Source organism: Physeter macrocephalus, chromosome 4 (genome assembly GCF_002837175.3).
Source record: "Physeter macrocephalus isolate SW-GA chromosome 4, ASM283717v5, whole genome shotgun sequence".
Taxonomy (NCBI): Eukaryota; Metazoa; Chordata; class Mammalia; order Artiodactyla; family Physeteridae; genus Physeter; species Physeter macrocephalus.
The window spans coordinates 23,829,845-23,848,974 of NC_041217.1; the positions used below are offsets into that span (position 1 = coordinate 23,829,845).

The 19,130-nt window shown below is 53.8% G+C and overlaps 2 protein-coding genes across 3 annotated transcripts; both read right to left on the minus strand.

The window, feature by feature from the left end:
- Positions 1–3,859: 3,859 nt before the first annotated feature.
- Positions 3,860–7,928, minus strand: PYCR2 (pyrroline-5-carboxylate reductase 2). The gene is made up of 7 exons (XM_007128063.4): positions 7,686–7,928; positions 7,315–7,385; positions 6,120–6,299; positions 5,804–6,025; positions 5,494–5,586; positions 5,145–5,308; positions 3,860–4,594 (listed from the first exon to the last, which is right to left on the minus strand). Exons 1-7 carry the CDS (start codon positions 7,750–7,752, stop codon positions 4,429–4,431), a joined length of 963 nt encoding a protein of 320 aa, XP_007128125.1. The 5' UTR covers positions 7,753–7,928; the 3' UTR covers positions 3,860–4,428.
- A 6,572-nt stretch (positions 7,929–14,500) lies between these two features.
- LOC102986934 (left-right determination factor 2) lies at positions 14,501–17,476 on the minus strand. Of its 2 annotated transcripts, XM_024130712.2 has the most exons (5): positions 17,227–17,476; positions 15,910–15,938; positions 15,692–15,807; positions 15,214–15,456; positions 14,501–14,882 (listed from the first exon to the last, which is right to left on the minus strand). In XM_024130712.2, the coding sequence occupies exons 1-5, from the start codon at positions 17,474–17,476 to the stop codon at positions 14,519–14,521; spliced, it is 1,002 nt and encodes a 333-aa protein (XP_023986480.1). In that variant the 3' UTR covers positions 14,501–14,518. The 2 variants fall into 2 exon arrangements, with proteins under 2 accessions (XP_023986480.1, XP_023986479.1); XM_024130711.2 differs by having other exon boundaries at positions 15,692–15,938.
- Positions 17,477–19,130: the final 1,654 nt, after the last annotated feature.

Sequence of the window (19,130 nt, forward strand, 5' to 3'; positions counted from 1 at the left end):
GAGGGATGGCCTACAACCCTGCCTGTTCCCCACACCTGGAAGCACCCAAGTTGGTGGCAGAAGCAGACAGGAAAACAGATGATTACCACACGACGTGGTCAGTGTCACTGGGGAGGAGTCCCAGGTTCCACAGGAGCCCAGAGCTGGGCTCCTGCCCACAGTGACACAGAAGGTGGGCCCAGGTGGAAGGAAGAGGCTGGGCCCAGAGCACCCATCTGTCCACCTTTGCCAAGGAGGACACACTCACGCCCAGAGTGTTCCTGGATGCAGCACAAGACCAGAGTAGGGCACTCGGGTCGCTCCAGCCCTGACTGACCGCCTTGGGGCAATGCGTCCTGCTAGAGCACTGCACAGCCAGGGCAGCCTGGCAGCCCCCTGAAGGTCTACAGAATGTATTTGGTGACTAGGTAACACCCTCGTATGATTCCTAAATCAGTACACTACAGAAAGGTTTATAATGAGATGTTACTCCTGCCCCTGTTCCCGTCAGCCTCCTACCCTCTGTCCCCCCACAAGTACCCCTTCTTGGTGTCTTGTGTATCCTTCTAGAGTTTCTTCATCCAATTTCGTATTTCCTCCTTTTCTTACATAAAGGTAGCAAGCTATCCACACTGGCTTGGACCTTGAAAAGAGGTGCATTTCATTTTCAAAACGCTACTGATTTCAAGTAGACACGATATCCATTCTGCCTACGTTCTGGTTTATTGGTTAAAGCAGAGCACAGGTCAAGGCTTTTAAGTATTTGATTAGATGTGCAGAAAGGCCTGTCTACACCATCACCATCACAGGCCTGTCACTGTCACGGACGGCGAGGGAAGAAGCACAGTCAGGATCTCTGGTGTCCCTCCCCAGACCGCTGCTTAGTAATGGTCACGTTAAGACAAGGATGAAGAAGGGTGTGTTTGTGCCCCAGGCGGCCTGCCGGTGGGGATGAGGGGAAACATTTTAAAATCTTTTAACTATGGAGATCATGCCTGCTTATTGCAAGCAACAATCTAAAGCAAAATAACCAGAGAAAGAAAATCAACTGAGAAGTCAGCCTCAGTTCCACTTCCCCAAAGTAACTATTGCTAACTTTTGGACTGGAGTTCCGTGCCCCCATTTCACAGGAGAGCAAAACTGAGGCAATAGATGAGGGAGCGTTTGGGGGGTCCTGAGAGAAGCCAGTTATGAAACGACGGCTGTGCCTGCTCTAGGCCCGGCTGCCCCCAGAGTCCAGGTGGAGGAGCAGAGAGTGGGGGAGGGCGGGCAGGGGGTTAGTTGGTGCCCTTCCTCACTCTTACCCATCTCCGTGCTGCCTTTTCCTCTGCCTTGCCGTGTTTTCCACTTCTCCTCCCTGTGTCCACATCTTTCCTCAGCCCTTGTGCAACTCAGAACAAGGACCAAGTCTTCCTGACTGCGGCACACCCAGGCCTCACAGGGCACTTGGCGCAGAGGGAGTGCTGTGCATGTGCTTCTCGGGAAGGCTGCCCTAGCCTCTCACACCAGCTTTTACTCCTAAAAGGCATCAGGAGGCGTTCACGGGCTTTCCTGGTGGCTCGGGCCCCAGCCTCTAGACCCTCTGTCCAGGGTGTCCTCTGCAGCTCCAGCCCGTCAGCCCTGTGAGGAGGCAGGCAGCTGAGAGGGGCGGGCCTGAGGCCCCGCAGAAAGGCGACCGGAACTGATTTCCAAGGGGTGGCCCTCTTCGCCTACGCCCTGGAGGACTGGGGCCGCAGCCACCTTGGGTGAAATCTAGTCCTGACCACACCTGGTCGAAGCTCAGAAGCAAAGGGCAGGGGGTCCTGAGCAGGTGAGGACTCACCTGAACCAGGTAGACCCTACACACCAAAGCATGAGCCAGGGCCTGGCAGTTAGTAGGTCCTCAGTAAATGTATGTTGGTGCATTTAGGCCTGGGAAGGAGGTGGACTTGCAGGGGGGCGGAGAGGAGATGAAGGGCAGTCTCCTGTCACCTAAGACAGCTTGCCAGCAGGCTAGGTACAGAAAAGACAGAATCTGGTATCAGACTTGGATTTGAGTCCTGGTACCACTTCCTAGCTAATTAAACCAGGGATTGAACTCGGGCCACAGCAGTGAAAGCCCAGAATTCTAATCACTATGCCACAAGGGAACCGCCTATTTCCTTTTTTTTTTAAGTTTTATGAAGTGTAACTTACATACCGTAAAATTCATGCACTTTAAGTTTACAATTCAATAACTATGTACAGAGTTGTGCAACCATTGCCATAATCTGATTTTAAATCACTTCATCACTCCAAAAGAAACCCTGTCCTCATCCTATTCCCACCCCAGCCCTAGGCAACCAGTCTATCTCTACAGAGTTGCATTTTCTGGACATTTCATGTAAATGAAATCATATAATTTGTGGCCTTCTGCAAGCAACTTCCTTCACTTAACATGATGTTTTGGGGGTTCATATGTTGTACCATGTGTCAGTACTTCCTTTTTATTACTGAATAATATCCATCGTGTGGGTATAACACATTTTATCCCTTCACCAGGTTTTCAACATTTGGGTTGTTTTCACTTCTTGGCTATTTTGAGTAATGCTGCCGCAAACAATCATGAGCAAGTTTTTGTGTGGACATCTGTTCTTGTCTCTCTCGGGTAGGTACCTACGAGTAGAATTGCCTGGTCATATGGCAACTCTGTTTAACCTTTTGAGGAACTACCAGACTGTTTTCCAGAGTTGCTGCACCATTTTACATCCCTACCAGCAATACACAAGGGTTCTAACTTCTCCACATCCTTGCCAACATTCGTTATTATCCTTTTTATTTTTAACTAGAAGTCACACTAGTGGGTGTGAAGTGGTATCTCACTGGGTTTTGGTTTGCATTTCCCTCATAACTAATGATGTCGAGCATCTCATCTGCCATTTGTAAATCTTCTTTGGTGAAATGTCTATCATCTTTTTGGGCCACTTACCTAACCTCTTACTCTTAATTATACCCAGCTCCTCAGGCCATGAGACTTTATGTAGAGGGTTTGCAAAGGGGCTGCCATATAATGAGGGCTTAAAGATGACAGCTTTCAGTATTGTTGTACTCTTGTCACTTTGGCCTCCTAGGAATACGCTGGAGTTGGGGCCCAGCTGCCCTCCCTCCTCAGGGGAGGGTGAAGGATGAGCTCCACTGGCACAAGGGTCCACATGTTCTAGATGTTCTGCTGAGCAATTCCACACGATCTCATTTCATACCCACCAGAACCTTTTGATGAAGCATGACCTCCGTATTTCTAGGGATGAAACCTTGAGGTCCAAGATATTCAGTACCTTCTCCAAGGCCGCCTAGTTGAAAGTGGTGGGAACTAAGATGTGACCTCCGAGCTGATGTTGAAGCCAGTGCCACAGGCAGGAGCTGGTGGGGACAAGCACCAGGCACACGGCCTGCACGGGGAGACGGCAGGCTCAGTCCAGCTGTGTACACGGCCCCACGACTGGTGAACAACTCAACTGGAGTAAGCTGCTTATCCCCTCAGGCCTCAGCGTCTTCTATAAAGTCAGAAAAAGAATAGTTCCTCCCTCGGAGGGCACCTGTCTGGATCCGATGTAGCACCTGGCCCACTACAAGCAGGCAGCTTCCTCCTTTGTGTCTGGGCTGCGGCCAGCCCCCGACCAAGGCCACTTGGCTCTTCTTTGCCCTGAGCTTTGGCCCATCCTAGAACACAATCTCCTGTCCCTGACCCTGACCCTAGGGGCTGGGCTGGAGCAGGGTGTCATTACAGCTCTCAGGGCCTGGCCCCTTATTTCCTCTCATCCCTACTTGCCTTTAGGCAGTACTCTCCCCAAGCTGGAGCACCTGGAGAGGGCCTCGAGTTCTCTAGAATGATGACTTAAGATAAAGCATAAGAAAAGCAGGGTAATAAAAAATAAAGCTTTATTAAAGCAGCTAAGCTTAGCAGCACTGAATAACACACTTTCAATGGTATACCTCTGAAGCAAGAGTTAAATATAACACAGTCTAATATGTGCATTTCTGATTAACTGTGATAATTCTAAGTCCCTCACTTCTTTTCCATTTACCAATTCAAAGAGAAAAGCTCTTGTCATGTTTTGTACCTCTCACCTCCTTGACTTGGCAACAAACTGACCCTGCCTTGGGCTCCAGCTGGAGGACCCCAGTTGAAGGGGTCATCATCTGAAGGTCTCCAGACCTCCCTATGGAGCTGGGGCTCTGACTGGAGTCGCAGCCTCTCTCTCCTGTAACCGTGTGAGGTGTGCAGGGCTGCATCTGGTTTCCAGCATCAACCACCCCTTCAGAGCACCTTCTAAGCCGAGACAGGAGGGGAAACTAGTGCTGCTTGGTCTGAACAGACTGAAGGAGGTTTTATCACAAGGACCCGAAGACTGACTGAGCCTACCCCTGCACTGCACAGCGTCCCTCATCCGAGGGCTCCGGTCACAGGGAGAAGGGCAGACGGAGGCTGCCTTAGTCCTTCTTGCCTCCTGGGACTGGGCTTCTTGTGAGGAGCTTCCCTGAGCTGGAGGGGGTCAGTGAGGTCACTGTGCAGGAGTCCAGCTTCACTCTGTCCAGGAGGGTCTTCTTGAGGGCAGCTGGGGAGATCTTTTCTTGGTCGGCCATGGACTGCAGCTCTCTGCAGACAAAGCCCCAAGAGGTTGAAGGAGGAGCCAGGGCTGCATGAGGCTTCCCCATCCACTTAACCCCCAACCCTTGTTGACTTGGTACCAGCCAAACTTAGAACCCCAAACCAAAAACTCCCCTAAGCTTCCTAGAAGTGCTATTTAACTAAGTAGGGGTTACTACATAGATGCAGAGCTTTAAGTGTTATCTGTGATCAGACGGGGAGAGAGAGTGTGGAAAAATCACAGGACTGGAGGTCAAAGACTTGAGGTCGAAAGCTGCCTCCATCACTTACTAGCTGTTTGACCTTGGGAAAGCTGTATCTCTAAGCCTCGACTTCCTCATCTGTAAATCAAGCTAAGCCCAGCTATCAGAACTGTGTGAGAATTAAATGAAGGCCTGCAAACCCTTAGCTAACAAAGTCTAATAAATCGTGGTTATTAACAGAGCACAGACTCCAGCACTGGTAATGGGACCAAAGATGGCAGATTCTGCAAGACGGTGTGCAGCCCATACTGGGGCTGGCTGGGAGTAGAGGGCCTGGGCAGAGGAGCGAGACCCACCGTGTTTGGATGCAGGAGGCCTCAACTGCGTTGATGAGCAGCGAGCGGAAGCCCCCACTCTCTAGGACATGCAGGGCGTGGATGGTGGCCCCCCCCGGGGAGCAGACATTGTCCTTGAGCTGGCCTGGATGCTGCTCGGAGTCCAGCAGCATCTTGGCAGCCCCCTAGGGCAGGAAGGAAGCATTAGAGCAGAAAACTGCTGGTGCCCCTTAAGATGAGCTTCTCCACACCCACTGCTCCTCCCCAATCCTTATCCCAGCTTCCCAACCAAGCCCTGCCCCGGCCCAGTGACCCCTAAGAACCCCATCCCCGCACTGTGGTCCAGAACACGCAGGCGGAAGATACTGACCAGCAAGGCCTGGGCCCCCAGTCGGACAGCCAGGCGCCTCGGCAGGCCCATCTTCACCCCACCATCGGCCAACGCGTCCAGGGCCATGAACGCCTGTGGAGACACTCACTGAGCCCTGGGGCAGCAGGCACTCAGGGGCACGCCCTAGGGTCTACTTTTCCTGATGACTGGAACGAGCTCCAAGGGTTGACCTCCTCCCCCAGCCTGCCTTGCCCAAGAGGTGGGTGACACCCCCAGCCCAGGCCTGCCTGCCAGCCCATCTTGCACCCCTGGGTCCCCGGAAGGCTGCGTAAGTATATGAAGGCCTCACATAGGCAGGCCCGCTGCCGCTGAGCCCTGTGACGGCGTCAATCAGGTCCTCCTCCACCTCAGTGCAGAAGCCCACGCTGTTCATGAGCTGCTCCAGGAGCTGCCCATCCTCCACCAGGGCATGGGTGCCCGTGGCGTACACTGTTGCGCCCTCTCGCACCAACACGGGCGTGTTGGTCATGCAGCGGATCACCTTGGGGGCTGGCTGGAATGCCATCAGCTTCTGGGGTTAAGGCAGAGGGCCGAGTGAGTTGCCAGTCCCACTAGCACCCACCCCTCCTCCCCTCACACAGGACTGCCAGGGCCGAGATGGGCACCTTCTCGACAGAGCTGATGGTGACACCTGCCGCGCAGGAGACCACAATGTGCCTGGCCTGAACGTCGGCCCCGATCTCGTCCAGGATGAAGGGGATGATGTGTGGCTTCACGGCTAGGAACAGGACGTCACTGTGCCTCACTGTCTCCTTATTACTCCGGGTCAGGTTCACACCCATCTTCTGCAGGAGGATACCACTGGGCTCACAGTGTTCAGCAGCCTCACTAGGCCCAGGCCCTCCCAAGGAGCAGCTGAACCCCCCGACAAGCCTGGAATTCCCTGCCCCAGCCCCTCAGGGTCTGCCCCTACCGCCACCAGCACAAAGTTTTCCAATGCTGCTACCGGGCAAGTGAGCATAGGTGCTGGACGCGGACAAGCTTCCCCATGGCAACCAGGAAATAGCTGTCCCCCATCCCCACCACTTCTCTGGCACCCAAGGCAGCTCTCTGCCAGGTAAGAAGTCTCCATGGCTGGAAAGTGGCAAAGGGAAATGTGAAATGCTAGTAGTGCCCAATGGTCAGAAGCGAGGCCGTATCCCAACTCCAGACACTTGTTCATCAGAGTGCAGTCTCTGTGTGGTCCAGGGGTGGGCTGGAGGACACCCATCTCTCTAAGACTCTATACTGAGAAGCAGGGCCCTCCAGTGCTGGTAACATCAGCCATCCCAGGCACAGACACTGCCTGTCGCCCGCCTCATTAGACATCCTCTCCCACACTGCTCAGGTTTGGGGTGAAGACTTGGGATATTCTTTTTTCAGACAAAGGAACAACTAACCTGCCAGGTTCTTTCCCAACATGCTCTTTTATGCCTCAGAATAATTCAGCTAAGTGGCTATTGTGGTCTCCATTTTATAAATGAGGAAACTGAGTCTCAGAGTAGCCGAGTACCGTAAGGCCACTTAGCCAGTGGATGAAGAAAAGTGAGTATTTTATTGGATACCTACAATGTGCCAGGTGCTCTCCATACATAAAACCTCAACTAACCGTCTAACCACCCCAGTATCTGGATTGGAACCCAAGTCTGTCTGCCTGGGTGCTCCCACCACCCTGAGCTGCCCCATGGAAGGTGGAGGATTATGATGCTCCTGGTGGGTAGGTCAGCGCCGACCATGGACCAGCACAGGGGCTCAGCTCATCAGGCCATCCTTCTCCTGGGCCTTCACCCTCTTCTCCAGTTACCCCCCTGCTCCACCTACCCTGAGCGCCGACACTGTGGGCAGGTCCATGTCCGGGGAGCTGGCTATTATCTTGTGAGCCGACAGGATGCCTGCAGAAGACAGGGCTTTTCAACTGGGGATCATGGCCCACCCGGTTCCCATGCTTTCCCTGGGAAAGCAGAGTCAAAACCCACGACGTTCTGACCGTTGTGGAGACGGCTGCTAGTGTCCTTCTCCCCGCTCAATCCCTTATGCGGGCATGACTCTCTTGCTGCTTAAGAGGAGTTTCCTCTCCCCCAGCAGACACAAATTCCCCTTTCTTCATTCATCCACGTTCGTGGGGTGGAGGGCGGTTCACAGGGTAGGCTAGGGACCGTCCGCACATCCGCCTCCCGCGTCCACGCGCTTACCTGCGGCCGTGAAGCCCCTCGCCAGGGCACAGGCCAGCTGGCCAGCGCCGATGAAGCCCACGCTCATGGTTCCAGGCTCTGCGTCTGCCGGGCCGCCGCAGAAGTCGGCTCAAAGGTGCCCTGAAAGAAGAGTGGAAAACGGAGGGCCCAGCAGGCGCAGAGCCCCGGAGCCGAATCCCGGGAGTTGCCCGCAGCTTCCGGGCCGAATCCCACCACCCCTCCTCACTCACACTCACCGACTGAGCCTCAGGGGCCCAAGTGTCCCCGCCCCTTCAGGGAGACCAATCCGCGGCCGGGACGAGGACGTGTGCCCGCCTCCTGCGCACGGGATTGGCGGGTGGAATCTCGGAGGCGGTGCGTGAAGCCGGGATTTCCGCCTCGTGTGGGCCCCATCCCTGCGGGCCCGGGAGCCCAGCCGTTGGAAGCCGTGTGGGCCTCAGGGCTGAGGCCGGGCAGAGGTCTGGCTAATGTTATTCCTGGTGCTGGCCATGAGCCGCACCTCGAGGGCAAGAGGAGCTCTCCAGGTTGCTGATCTGAGGGGACAAATGTGACTCTCTTGGCGGGGCTTCAGACAGGAGCTTGGGGACCTGTGGGCTCCGAGCCAGGCGCCTCGGTGCGCACGGGTTGGAGCTGGGAGGCACCCGGCTGCCGCCCGCTCCCTCCCGGCCCGTGCGGGGAGGCGGCGGGGCAGCCGCGGTTACTCACTTGAACTTGCGTGGTTCACGCGATTGGTCTTATTAACTAGATTGCGAATAGGGTCAGTTCCTCTGTTTAGGAAATGATGGGCTCCTTAGAGCCTGACTAAAGTAACCCCGACCACCGCCACTTGCTTAAAACGCTCCACAGATGTGATGTTTGCGTTTTCATCAGTAGTAAATATAAGTACTACGGGGAACAGGTGACAGAGGAAGGAGATGGCATCTCAAGAGGGAGGCGTCTCGGAACACGGGTTCGTGCCCCGGCCCGGGAAGATCCCACGTGCCGCGGAGCGGCTGGGCCCGTGAGCCATGGCCGCTGAGCTTGCGCGTCCGGAGCCTGCGCTCCGCAAAAAAAAAAAAAAGAGGGAGGTGTCTCAGACCAGACGTTGGTTCCCCACCGCCCCTCTCAGTCTTCCTACAGGCCTTTCCGTATAATCCACACCCCATCACCAGCAGCGGGCTGCTTTCTGCAATGTTCCTCTAGTTGATCACATCCAGGAGGACAAGTCCCTGGTTCTTGAGTTTCTGGACTGTTAAAAGTGAGGACCAGGGACTTCCCTGGTGTTGCAGTGGTTAAGAATCCGCCTGACAATGCAGGGGACACCGGTTGGATCCCTGGTCCTGGAAGATCCCACATGCCCACATGCTGCGGAGCAACTAAGCCGGTGCACAACAACTACTGAAGCCGCGTGCCTAGAGCCCACGGGCCATGACTGCTGAGCCCGTGGGCCACAACTACTGAAGCCACAGCAATGAGAAGCCCACGCACCACAATGAAGAGTAGCCCCCCACTTCCTTTGGCAGCAAGGAAGACCCAATGCAGCCAAAAATTAATTAATTTTTAAAAAGTGAGGACCAAATATTTACTATGAAGCAAAATTACATTGCTATAAACTTCTCTGATTAGGAAAGTAATACATGTATATCGAGAAAAAATTTAGAAAATACAAAAAAAGTAAAAGTCAGAATCACCCATAGCCATACTTCCTAAGGATCATTTTCTGCAGACATTTTTTGTGTGTTTCCTTACACATTATTTTGTATGCATACATACCTTTTCCATCATTGGAAATAAATGATATACATGTGGTTTTGAAATTTCTATACTAGATATACAATAAATATTTTCCAATGTCACTGAAAAGTTATTTAAAACAAGATTTTAGTGACTACTTAGCGTTCCATTAAGTGGATGCACTGTACTAATTTAGCCATGCTCTCAAAGATCAGCATTAGGTTTATTAATTCATTCAATATATATTTATTGAGCCAGTTTCTGGGGATCCAACCACGAACAAAACAGACAAAAGTCCTTATCTTCATAAAACCTATATCAATTTTAAAAATTATTGTTCATACTACTGTGAGAAAGTCTTTGCCTAACTCTTTGACTATTTCCTTAACCTGGATCCCTGAAAGTGAGATCTCGTGGTTCTGTGTGTAGAAGCCTTAAATGCTTCCCATAGGGGCCATGTTGCAGCCCAGCCTAGTTGTCACCAGCATGGGCTCTGACATCAGAAACCCTACAGCTCAAACTAGCTGAAGGAAGAGGGGGTCTTATGACACAGCCCTTAGGAAAGGTGCCGAGGAGCACATTAACCAGGAGGAGAACCTACATCACGAGGACCTTGGGGACTGGAACCAGAACTTTCTAACGGTGCCTGTGCTTCTGGGGGATGCTCGGGTTCCCCGTGGTCCACTGGGAGGCTGCAGGGCCCCATGGCTGTCTGGCTCTGGCCTGTAGTACAAAAGGTTGTGCGCCGAGTGTGTGTGTGTGCGTGAGTGTGTGTGTGTTGGAGTGGGGCGAGGTGTAGGACACACCAGTATCTCACACCTGTCAGTCCCCTTACACACATCCATCCCTTACCTGGTTGCCTTGGTAACTCCTGCCTCAGCTTCCAGGAGTGGAGGTGAAATATGAAGAGGACTGCAGAGCCTGGGAAAGGAGGCCGAGTTGGTGGCCCCCAGTGCTGGCTTGATTCCCAGCCAGGGCAGGCCATGTAAGACAGGGAGCAGCCAAAGCACTTGATCCTCCTGACTAAGCTTGAACATGTGAACTCCTGACCAGAAACTGGCTATTTTTTGTGGTACTTTGTGATTTTTTTTTTCATCTCCAAAGTTTATGCATACAAAGTTTTAAATATATATTTTAATTGCAGGCAATCCCATATCATTTTCCTGTAATGACCTTGCTGACTCTAAAGGCTCATTTCGTCTGCGCAGCGGCCCCTGCTGTGGCTTCCATGGCCATTAAGTTTGATGCCTGTGAAGTTCCTTTGGGTACAAGTGTTGGATGGATGAGATGAGATGAGATGAGAAAAGACCCATCCTCCCCACCCAGCCACTTAGGACATACCCTCAGGAAGCCTGGTGCTGCCATTCTGCCATGGACATATACTCTCCTTCTCTGGCACCTGTCTTCTTGGGTGCCTACTCTATCACTTTACTCCATCTGAACAGACAGAGAAGTTCAGAAAGAAAACGGACAGTTCACTAAGCTCCCAGCACTGCCCACCTCACTCTTCTCCTCTGATCCTCTCATCCACCAGTCAGATGGGTTGAGCTGTTCCTGCCCTTCTTCCCTTCTCACCCCCCACCCCACGGTCCTGCCCCCTCTTCACCTCCAGCTGTCCCAACAAAGTGGACAGTGCTTCATTTCTGCCTTCACTTGTCCAGGATCTTCACTCTCAAGTCTTCAGGGCATCCTTCCTGGTCTGTCTCTGGATAGCAGGCTCATCTTCCTAAGAATGGAGATGATCTGGGGAATGAGGGTGAATCCTGAGCTGCTCCCAGCCAATCAAATGGCAGGTCCCCTCACTCCTAGTCCTTCCTGATATAGGAATCTCCAGGCAGTCACACTTTGCATGCATATTTGCCTTGTTGTTGTTCTTATACCAATAATCCATGTTTATTGTAGAACAATTAGAAATTAGATCAAATGGAAAAATGAACACTGCCTTTAATCCCACCACCTAAAGAGAATCAATGTGATTCTTTTGGAATATGACTCTACACCTCTTTTTCATATGCGGTAAGGCACACCTTAACCTTGATTTTTTTTTTTTTTTTTGGCCATGCCACGCGGCTTGCGGGATCGGGCTTTTTCCCCGACCAGGGATCGAACCTGGGGCCCTTGGCAGTGACAGCCCTGAGTCCTAACCACTGGACTGCCAGGGAATTCCCTTAACCTTGATTTTTTAAAACAGGTACATACTCATGTTGTATGTAAACAGGTCAGGTTGTGTATGAACAGGAGATTCAAAAACTGAAACAGGGCTTCCCTGGTGGCGCAGTGGTTGAGAGTCCGCCTGCTGATGGAGGGGACGCGGGTTCGTGCCCCGGTCTGGGAAGGTCCCACATGCCGTGGAGCGGCTGGGCCCGTGAGCCACGGCCGCTGAGCCTGCGCGCGTCCAGAGCCTGTGCTCCGCAACGGGAGAGGCCACGGCAGTGAGAGGACCGCGTACCGCAAAAAAAACTGAAACAATTTTGTTTTAGGATGGTGGATTATGGGTGGTTTTCACTTCATTCAAAATTATCTGTAATGTTGTTACTTTATCTATTCAGTGGAAAAAATTACAGCTCACTTCTAATGGGATTTGGTTCACTGTCTGTATTAGTTTTCTGCTGCTGCCATAAGAATTCACCACAAAGTTAACAGCTTAAAACAAAACGGATTTGTTATCTCACATTCTGTGGGTCAGAAATCTGAGTGGGCCCAACTGGCTTCTGTGTGCCAAATCAAGGTGTCAACTGATCTGGGTTCTTACCTGGAGGTTCTGGGGGGAAATCGGCATCCAGTCTCGTTCAGGTTGTTGGAAGAATTTGGTTCCATGTGGCTGTAGGACTGAGGTCCCTTTTCCTTGCTGGCTGTCAGCTGAGGGTCATTCTCACCTTCTAGAAGTTACTCACGTTCCCTGGCTCATGGTCCTTTTCATCTTCAAACCGGCAATGGCAGATTGAGTCCTTCTCAAGCTTTGAATCTCTTTGACCTCCCCTTCTGCCTCATCTCTCCTGCCTTCAGCTGGAGAGAGTTCTCTGCTTTCATGTGATTAGATTGGGTGCACCTTCATAATCCAAACCAATCTCCCTATTTTAAGGTCTGTAAACTTAATTACATTTGCGAAGTCCCTTTGCCATGTAACAGAACATAGTCACAGTTTCTAAGGATTGGGGGGCATGGACGTATTTGGGGAGAACATTTTGTCTATCACATTGTCTCCTTGTGCTGATGAGCACATCCTTACATTTTGAAATGAAGCCAATTTCCTAGATATTTTTAGCTCACATGGGATGATGTGAGCAGGCCCATCCTTGCCACTGATTGCATGTGACTGGTTGGGAGTCCACAGACCTTTTAGAGCCAGAGATACATCACTGAGAAGCTGGTGGAATTCTTTAGATGATTTTGATATCCTTCTTGTAGAGAAAGCGACTGTATGCCCTGGTACTCACAACATGCCAAGTGGCAGTTCTTCATTTTGATGTCTTATAGAGGTAAGATAGCCATTTACAAGTCAGAGACAAATCTTCTCTCCCCATCTCCAACAATATTCCTGCCAAGTCCTCAAGTCCTGGCTGTCCATAGACTAGCTCCTTTTCCCCTTTGCTCTTCAGTTGCTATTAATTAGCTTTGTATGGCAAAATAGAAAATCCATGAACTTCAATAAGTCAGGCATAAGGAAACCCCACTGAGCAGAAAAGGTAAATGTAGGGGAGTTGCCAGATGTGGCAGCTTCCAAATGACATGTTAACTAATGCCTGTGTCATCAGCAGAGCATGGGGCATGCTGATCTCTACCCCATAGGTTTGCATTGCCTCAGCCTTGATTTCTTCATCTGAAAAATGGGAATAATCATACCTACCTCAAGGAGTAGTTGCAAGAATTAAGTCATATAATGTATATGAGGTTGCCTAGCACAGCTCCCAGGTTCAGAATGAATGCTCAGTAAACATTCGCTTGCCTGCCCTGTCCCCAGAACCACTATTGCAAAGGTTAAAGTGCTTTCTAAGGAGATGGCATATGTGAGTGATTGTTTACAATACTATTTTTGGAATGAGAGTTGGAGGGATATAAATATTACAAATAAAAGCAGAATCTAAACCGTTATTACAGTCTTCAGCGCCACCTAGGGGTTGGGGGACCTTGGTCACGCCCATTCTTCAGATCATTATGTCGCTCTCATTCCCCATTATTGCTCCCTCTCTCCTACGTAAAGGACACTAGAAATTAAATACAGAGACACAGAGTGAAACATCACTTTTATTTCAGCAGATTATCTACATTCGATTGTTTTCTTTTTGCTAAGTTAAAAAAACCAAACACGTAAATACATGTGGGTTCTGGTGATAAGTTCTCTAAAACAGTGGGGGAAATAACCTAAATATGCACAGGCAATGCTCTGTCTCTGGAGAAGCAGAGGAGTGGGTGAGTTTAGGGCTGTCTGATCCCCAGGGCAATGAAGTCCTAGAGCTGAATCCCAAATCCTCCTTTTTAAAAGGAAATGGTGGCCCAAAGCCTTCTGCATTTGTTTGAGGTCACAGTTTATGGCCCTATTAGATCCAGAAACCAGGTGTCCTGATACCCTGTCCACTGCCCCTAGCCTAAAGCCCCTCATCCTCCCTTCTAGCACTCTCTCAGGGGACTGGGGACCCAAGTATATGTACAAAAGCCCAGAGTAGATCAACATTTTGGTGAACGGGGGTTCTTTTTAGACCTCCTCCCTACCTAGGGGAAACAGAGGGATTTTTTGTTTTGTTTCAATTCATCATATAATAGAGTAAATCAGTCTATTTTCCCACTTCTCATTGTAGGGTCTGTTGTCCCATACTCGGTGGAGAACCTGCTAGAGAACAGAAGCTCCTAGCTGACAATCTGTCCCTGCTCAGCTATATCCTTTAACAAGTAGGCTGGGATTTCCTTTTACAGCTCTGCAATCGGGTTGCATTAATTACTCATGTAAGTGCTTAGGGTGGGTGACGGACAGGAGCGCAAGAAATGGAAGAACAAACGAGAAAGGTAAAATAGGGGCACTCAATTGGGGCAGGGGTAACTTGCTAAGTAGAAAATTAAGACCTATGTTAAGACCTGCTTTGTGCACATGTCTAGTCAGAGCCCTCCATGGCTGCACCCCACACCTACGGCTCCAGCTTCCTTGGTACAGGCGCCCCATCCGAGGCACAGCTGCACTTCTGCACCCTCATGTTGGGCAAGCTGACCACCTGGGGCCTGGGCTTGCCTCCCTCCGGGATGCTGACAATCATGGGCAGCGAGGTCGTCTCTGAGGCGATGCACTGCCTCGGCCCCAGAAATGGCCACTTGAAGGTCAGGGGCTCTGGGGGCTGCTGGCAGGTGCCCCCACACTCATAGGCCAGGAAGCCTGGGGGCTCCAGGACCCAGTTCTCAGCCCACTTCATCCCCTGCAGGTCAATGTACACCTCCCGGCGGCAGCAGCGGGTGCCCTCGGTCACTGGTGCCTTAGGATCACAGTTTCCCTGAGCTCTGTGGGGGGCAAGGAGGGGCAGAGTCAGATGTCAGCTGGGAGGGCAGAGGTCAGGGGGCTCAGGGCGGGGCTTAGTGGGGCATCTGGAGGAAGATTTATGGTCCATCTCTTGTTATGTTCAAAATGCTGGCTATTTGTGATAAGGATGGATAACTAGAAATAACCCCCCAATAAATAATTAGACCTGATATTACTCCTAAGAGCGTTAGGAGAAATTGTATATATTCATCCATTCCCATAGCACCCTGTAAAGTTGTCCATTTCAAAATAAGTTTAATTCTGCCATTTGCCTCATTATTCGGGTTCACCCATCTGACCCACAGCACCTACCCGTAATCCCTGAGGTCCAGGGTGTGCAGCTCCAGCTGGGGCTCCCGCTGCCCGGCGCCCGACGGCCCCTGCGAGGCGAAGCGGACCAGCCTGTGGGCGCTGGAGGCCAGCGGGCCCAGGTGCTCCCGCTGCACCGACACCTGCAGCAGCAGCGGCTGCCGGGGCCGGCGCAGCTGCTGCCAGAAGTTCACGGCATCCGTCACGTCCAAGGCCTTCCAGCCGCTCTCGTGGATGGACACCAGCCTGCGACACCGCACGGAGACACAGGCCCGCGCTGAGGGGTGGGGACTGGGACGGCTGGGGTGGCCCCCGGGGTGGGGGGGTGTCCTCTCCCACCCTCACCCTCGCCCTCCCCCCGCCCCCCCCAGGGGCCGGCCGGGACCGCACCGCCCCTCCTCCCCCAGGCCACCCCTCCTCCCCGCCGGGCCCAGCCCCCCTCCTCATCCCCCACCCCACACCCCAGCCACCACCTCCCCACCTGGAGTCGATGAGGGAGGTGCGGTTGGAACCGTCGTCGCGGACGTGCAGCCACTGGACGGTGACCCGGGCGCGGTCGCTGCGCGGGAAGAGCCGCTCGTGGCTGCGGAGCGCGGCCTTGGGGACCGGCTCCTGGAAGAGGCGCAGCACGGCCTGCACCAGCTCGCTGTGGGGCGGCAGCCGCTGCTCCATGTCGAACACCAGCAGGTGCGAGGAGGCCTCGGACACCAGGAACCTGCCGGCCACCTCTGGGGACACGAGCGGGGTCAGCGGGGCCCCTCCGGGCACCAGGGGAGCTCTGAGGGTGGCAGGGCCAGTGAACAGGGTTTCCCCAGTAATCCCTAGGGAGAGTTTGGGGGCTGGGAAACTGATGGGCCAGGCCAGAAAGAGAGCACCTCCACTCCTAGAAAAACTGCTAGGGCCAAGTAGGCTCTCCCCCATCATCTGAGGTTGGGGCTTGTTTACTAGTGGCATCTGCCCTCACCTGGTAGGGGCAGCTTTGAGACGCTCTGCAAGCACTGGGGCTTCCAGTGAGGACTACAAACCCACAGCCTTCTTTAGGCAAAGGGGCAGGAGGGGGAATGGAGGGCGGGAGGCAGAAGACCCAGCGAGTGAAAATCTATGGTCACCGGCTGAAACTGGCTTTTCCTACGAGCCAGAGGAAGAGCCCTGAATTTACTTTCATTTCCCTGCTCATGCCCAGTGAAATGTCCCCCAAAGGAGGAAGAGTAGCCAGGGGCCTGTAAGCAACTTTTGTGGGACTGCTGAGCCCTGAGGGAAATGGTGAGGATGGGTACAACACCCTCCTCAGAGGCACCAGCAACGTGTCCCCAGCAGCTGAGGCTCCGGGTGCGCAGCAAGATCACCTGACCAGCCAGCCAGGCGGCCACAAGCAGTCACCCCTGCTGAGGTGTCCAGGTCTCCTCATCTCCCCAGACACCTGGCCTGGTCTATCTCTGGGCACTGAGGAGGTGAGCCCCAGCCCCAGCCCCAGGGAGGTGACAGGCTGCAGCAGGATTCAGACCTGGTACCTCCCATCTCATAGAACGCCCACAGCTCTGGGAAGCAGTCAGAGCTACTTTAATCTCACTTCCAGAAACGCAAATAGGCTAGAGTCGTTCGGTGACTTGTCCAAAGTAAAACAAATATCAGAACTGAGAACTGAACTCAGAGGTCCTTTCTCTCTGAGGCAACAGCCTCTGCTGAGGCCAGCCTTTTTGTCCACCAGCACAAAGTCCCCTTGACAGGTTGTCTTCTCTTCTCTATTCTCCCCTCTTTCCACTTTGCTTCCCTACCCCATGATATCTGGTCTTGCCTTGGCCTTGGCAGCGGGTCCAGCCTGGCCCAGCTCCTGCTGGCCCCGAGGGGTGGGGCCCTCGGTGCAGACAGAGACCAGGGGCCCGGGCGCAGCCTTCCTTACAGTCCATGGTCCCTCCTCATTGCCCTGTGGACCCTGCGCCCCCAGACCGCCTCCCCAGAGCAGGCCCCTCCCCCACCCCACGAGGACCAGGCTGCAGCAGGGAGGGGGGGCCTCACCTCGGAAGTTCTGGCTGAACCTCTTCCCCCGGGAGCGGGCCCCGTGGCTGCGCTGCAGCAGGGCCACGTACTGGGCCCTCACGTGGGCAGGGATGATCAGCCTCTCCACATCGGCCTCGTCCAGGACGGGAGCCTCGCTGAGGCGCAGCTGCCGCAGCAGGCTGCCCAGGACCCGCTCCTCGGTCAGGGCTGCCCCGGGGCCGGCCAGGGGCAGCGCCCAGAGCGCCCAGCAGAGCCAGAGGGGCTGCATGGTGCTGCTCGGGAGAGGGAGGGGCAGAGAGGACGTGTCCCCGGAGGAGGCTCTGGGAGGGTCCCAGCTGGGTGTGCTGAGGGCCAGGCTGGGCCAGCTTTATAGCCAGGCCTGGGCTGGGCCTGGGTGGTGGGAGGGAGGGAGCCCGGGAGGGAGGGAGGTCACACCCCTTGGACCTCCTGGGAGTTCGGCAGCCAGACAGGTCCCTGAGCCCCAAGGAGGGGGCTGTCTAGAAAGGGCACAAAGGGCTGTCTGGATGCCACACGGGCCTGGGGCCTCTGACCGCTGCTGTCTGGCAGCTCAATAATAATTTTAGTGCCTATTGAATTTCCCTGGCCCCACCCCAGTCCTAGTCTATGAAAAAGCGAGCCTATTCTGTGAAAACGAGTGTCCCATTAGCCGGCTGCTTAAATCTCTTTCCTGAAGGCCAGTCTGGGTCTAGGTTCGCTCACCGAGAGGAAGAAGGGAAAGTGTTCTGCACTCCTGCCTGTTCTGGTCCAGGCCCCATTCAGGGCACTTTCACAGAAGCCCCTTGAGTCGCCTCCCTCCGTTCTCCAGTCCCTGCAAGCCCCCTTCCACTCATCTCCACAGTCCCTCAGGTGACCCTGTCCTCCCTGTGACAGAAGGCAGCTAGACGCTATCAGGACAGGAAAGTTGGCAGCTCGGCTCTCTGCCAGTCCCAGGAGAAGCGATTTCTGCAATGTCTTTGCAACCACAGGACTGCAGTGAGGGAGCCCTCAGGTGCAGCATCCTTCTGGAGAGCCCTCTGCACAGTGAGCCTGCCGCCGGCTCACAGCACCAGCGCAGTCTGAGCCCAGGTCATGCCCGGATTCAAAACAACAGAGCTGCCCAGAGTCACGTGGGTGGGAGCCCCCAGTGCCTCCTCGAACACACATTTGAGGCTGGCCGGGCTCAAGCAGGGGGCCTGCTGCTCGCTGGCTATTTGACCTGCTAACAAGTCCCCTAACTTCTCAGTGTCTCAGGTTCTCCTCTGAAGGAGGGGGCGATGACAGGTCCACTTCACGGGCTAGCGTGAAGATTGAATGGATTACCTGCGTAAGACTCTGGGTGCAGTGCCTGGTGTGGTGAGGACCCTAGAGGGTTTGCTCTGGCTACCATCTGCCTGCTCTTGCAGTCTCGGGGGCACCTTTCTAAAAGTGACAATGACAAGAAGAGCAGTCATTTCCTGAGTGTCGCTCTGTGCCAGGCAGTGTTCTGGGCCCTGAATGTGTATTCACAACAGCCCTAGGAGGCAGGTGCCAGCATCCGCAGATCTTCCTGATGCGAAGTCAGAACGCGCGCGGCGAAGGAACCTGCCTGCGCTCGCTCAGCAGGTCCCCGACGCCCCTCCTGGCACAGGGGATTTGAGTATTCGCAGGAGGAAGCCTTTCGCGAAACGAGACAGCATCACCTCCCCCTGTCCTGTCACGTGGGAGGTGAGCAATGACGGTGGAAGAGGACGGTGGTTGCGGGCCGAGGGGCCCAGTGCGCAGGGAGCACCCCTGAGCCCTTTCCCAGCAGGGGGCACTCTGGCCTCCTCTGTGGGTATGCTGTGTCACTGACAGGTCTCTCATGCCATCCCCCTGCCTCTGTGCTCCTCACATGTCCCAGGCAGAGGAAGAGAGAAACTTCTGGTGCTCGAGGGCGGAATTGC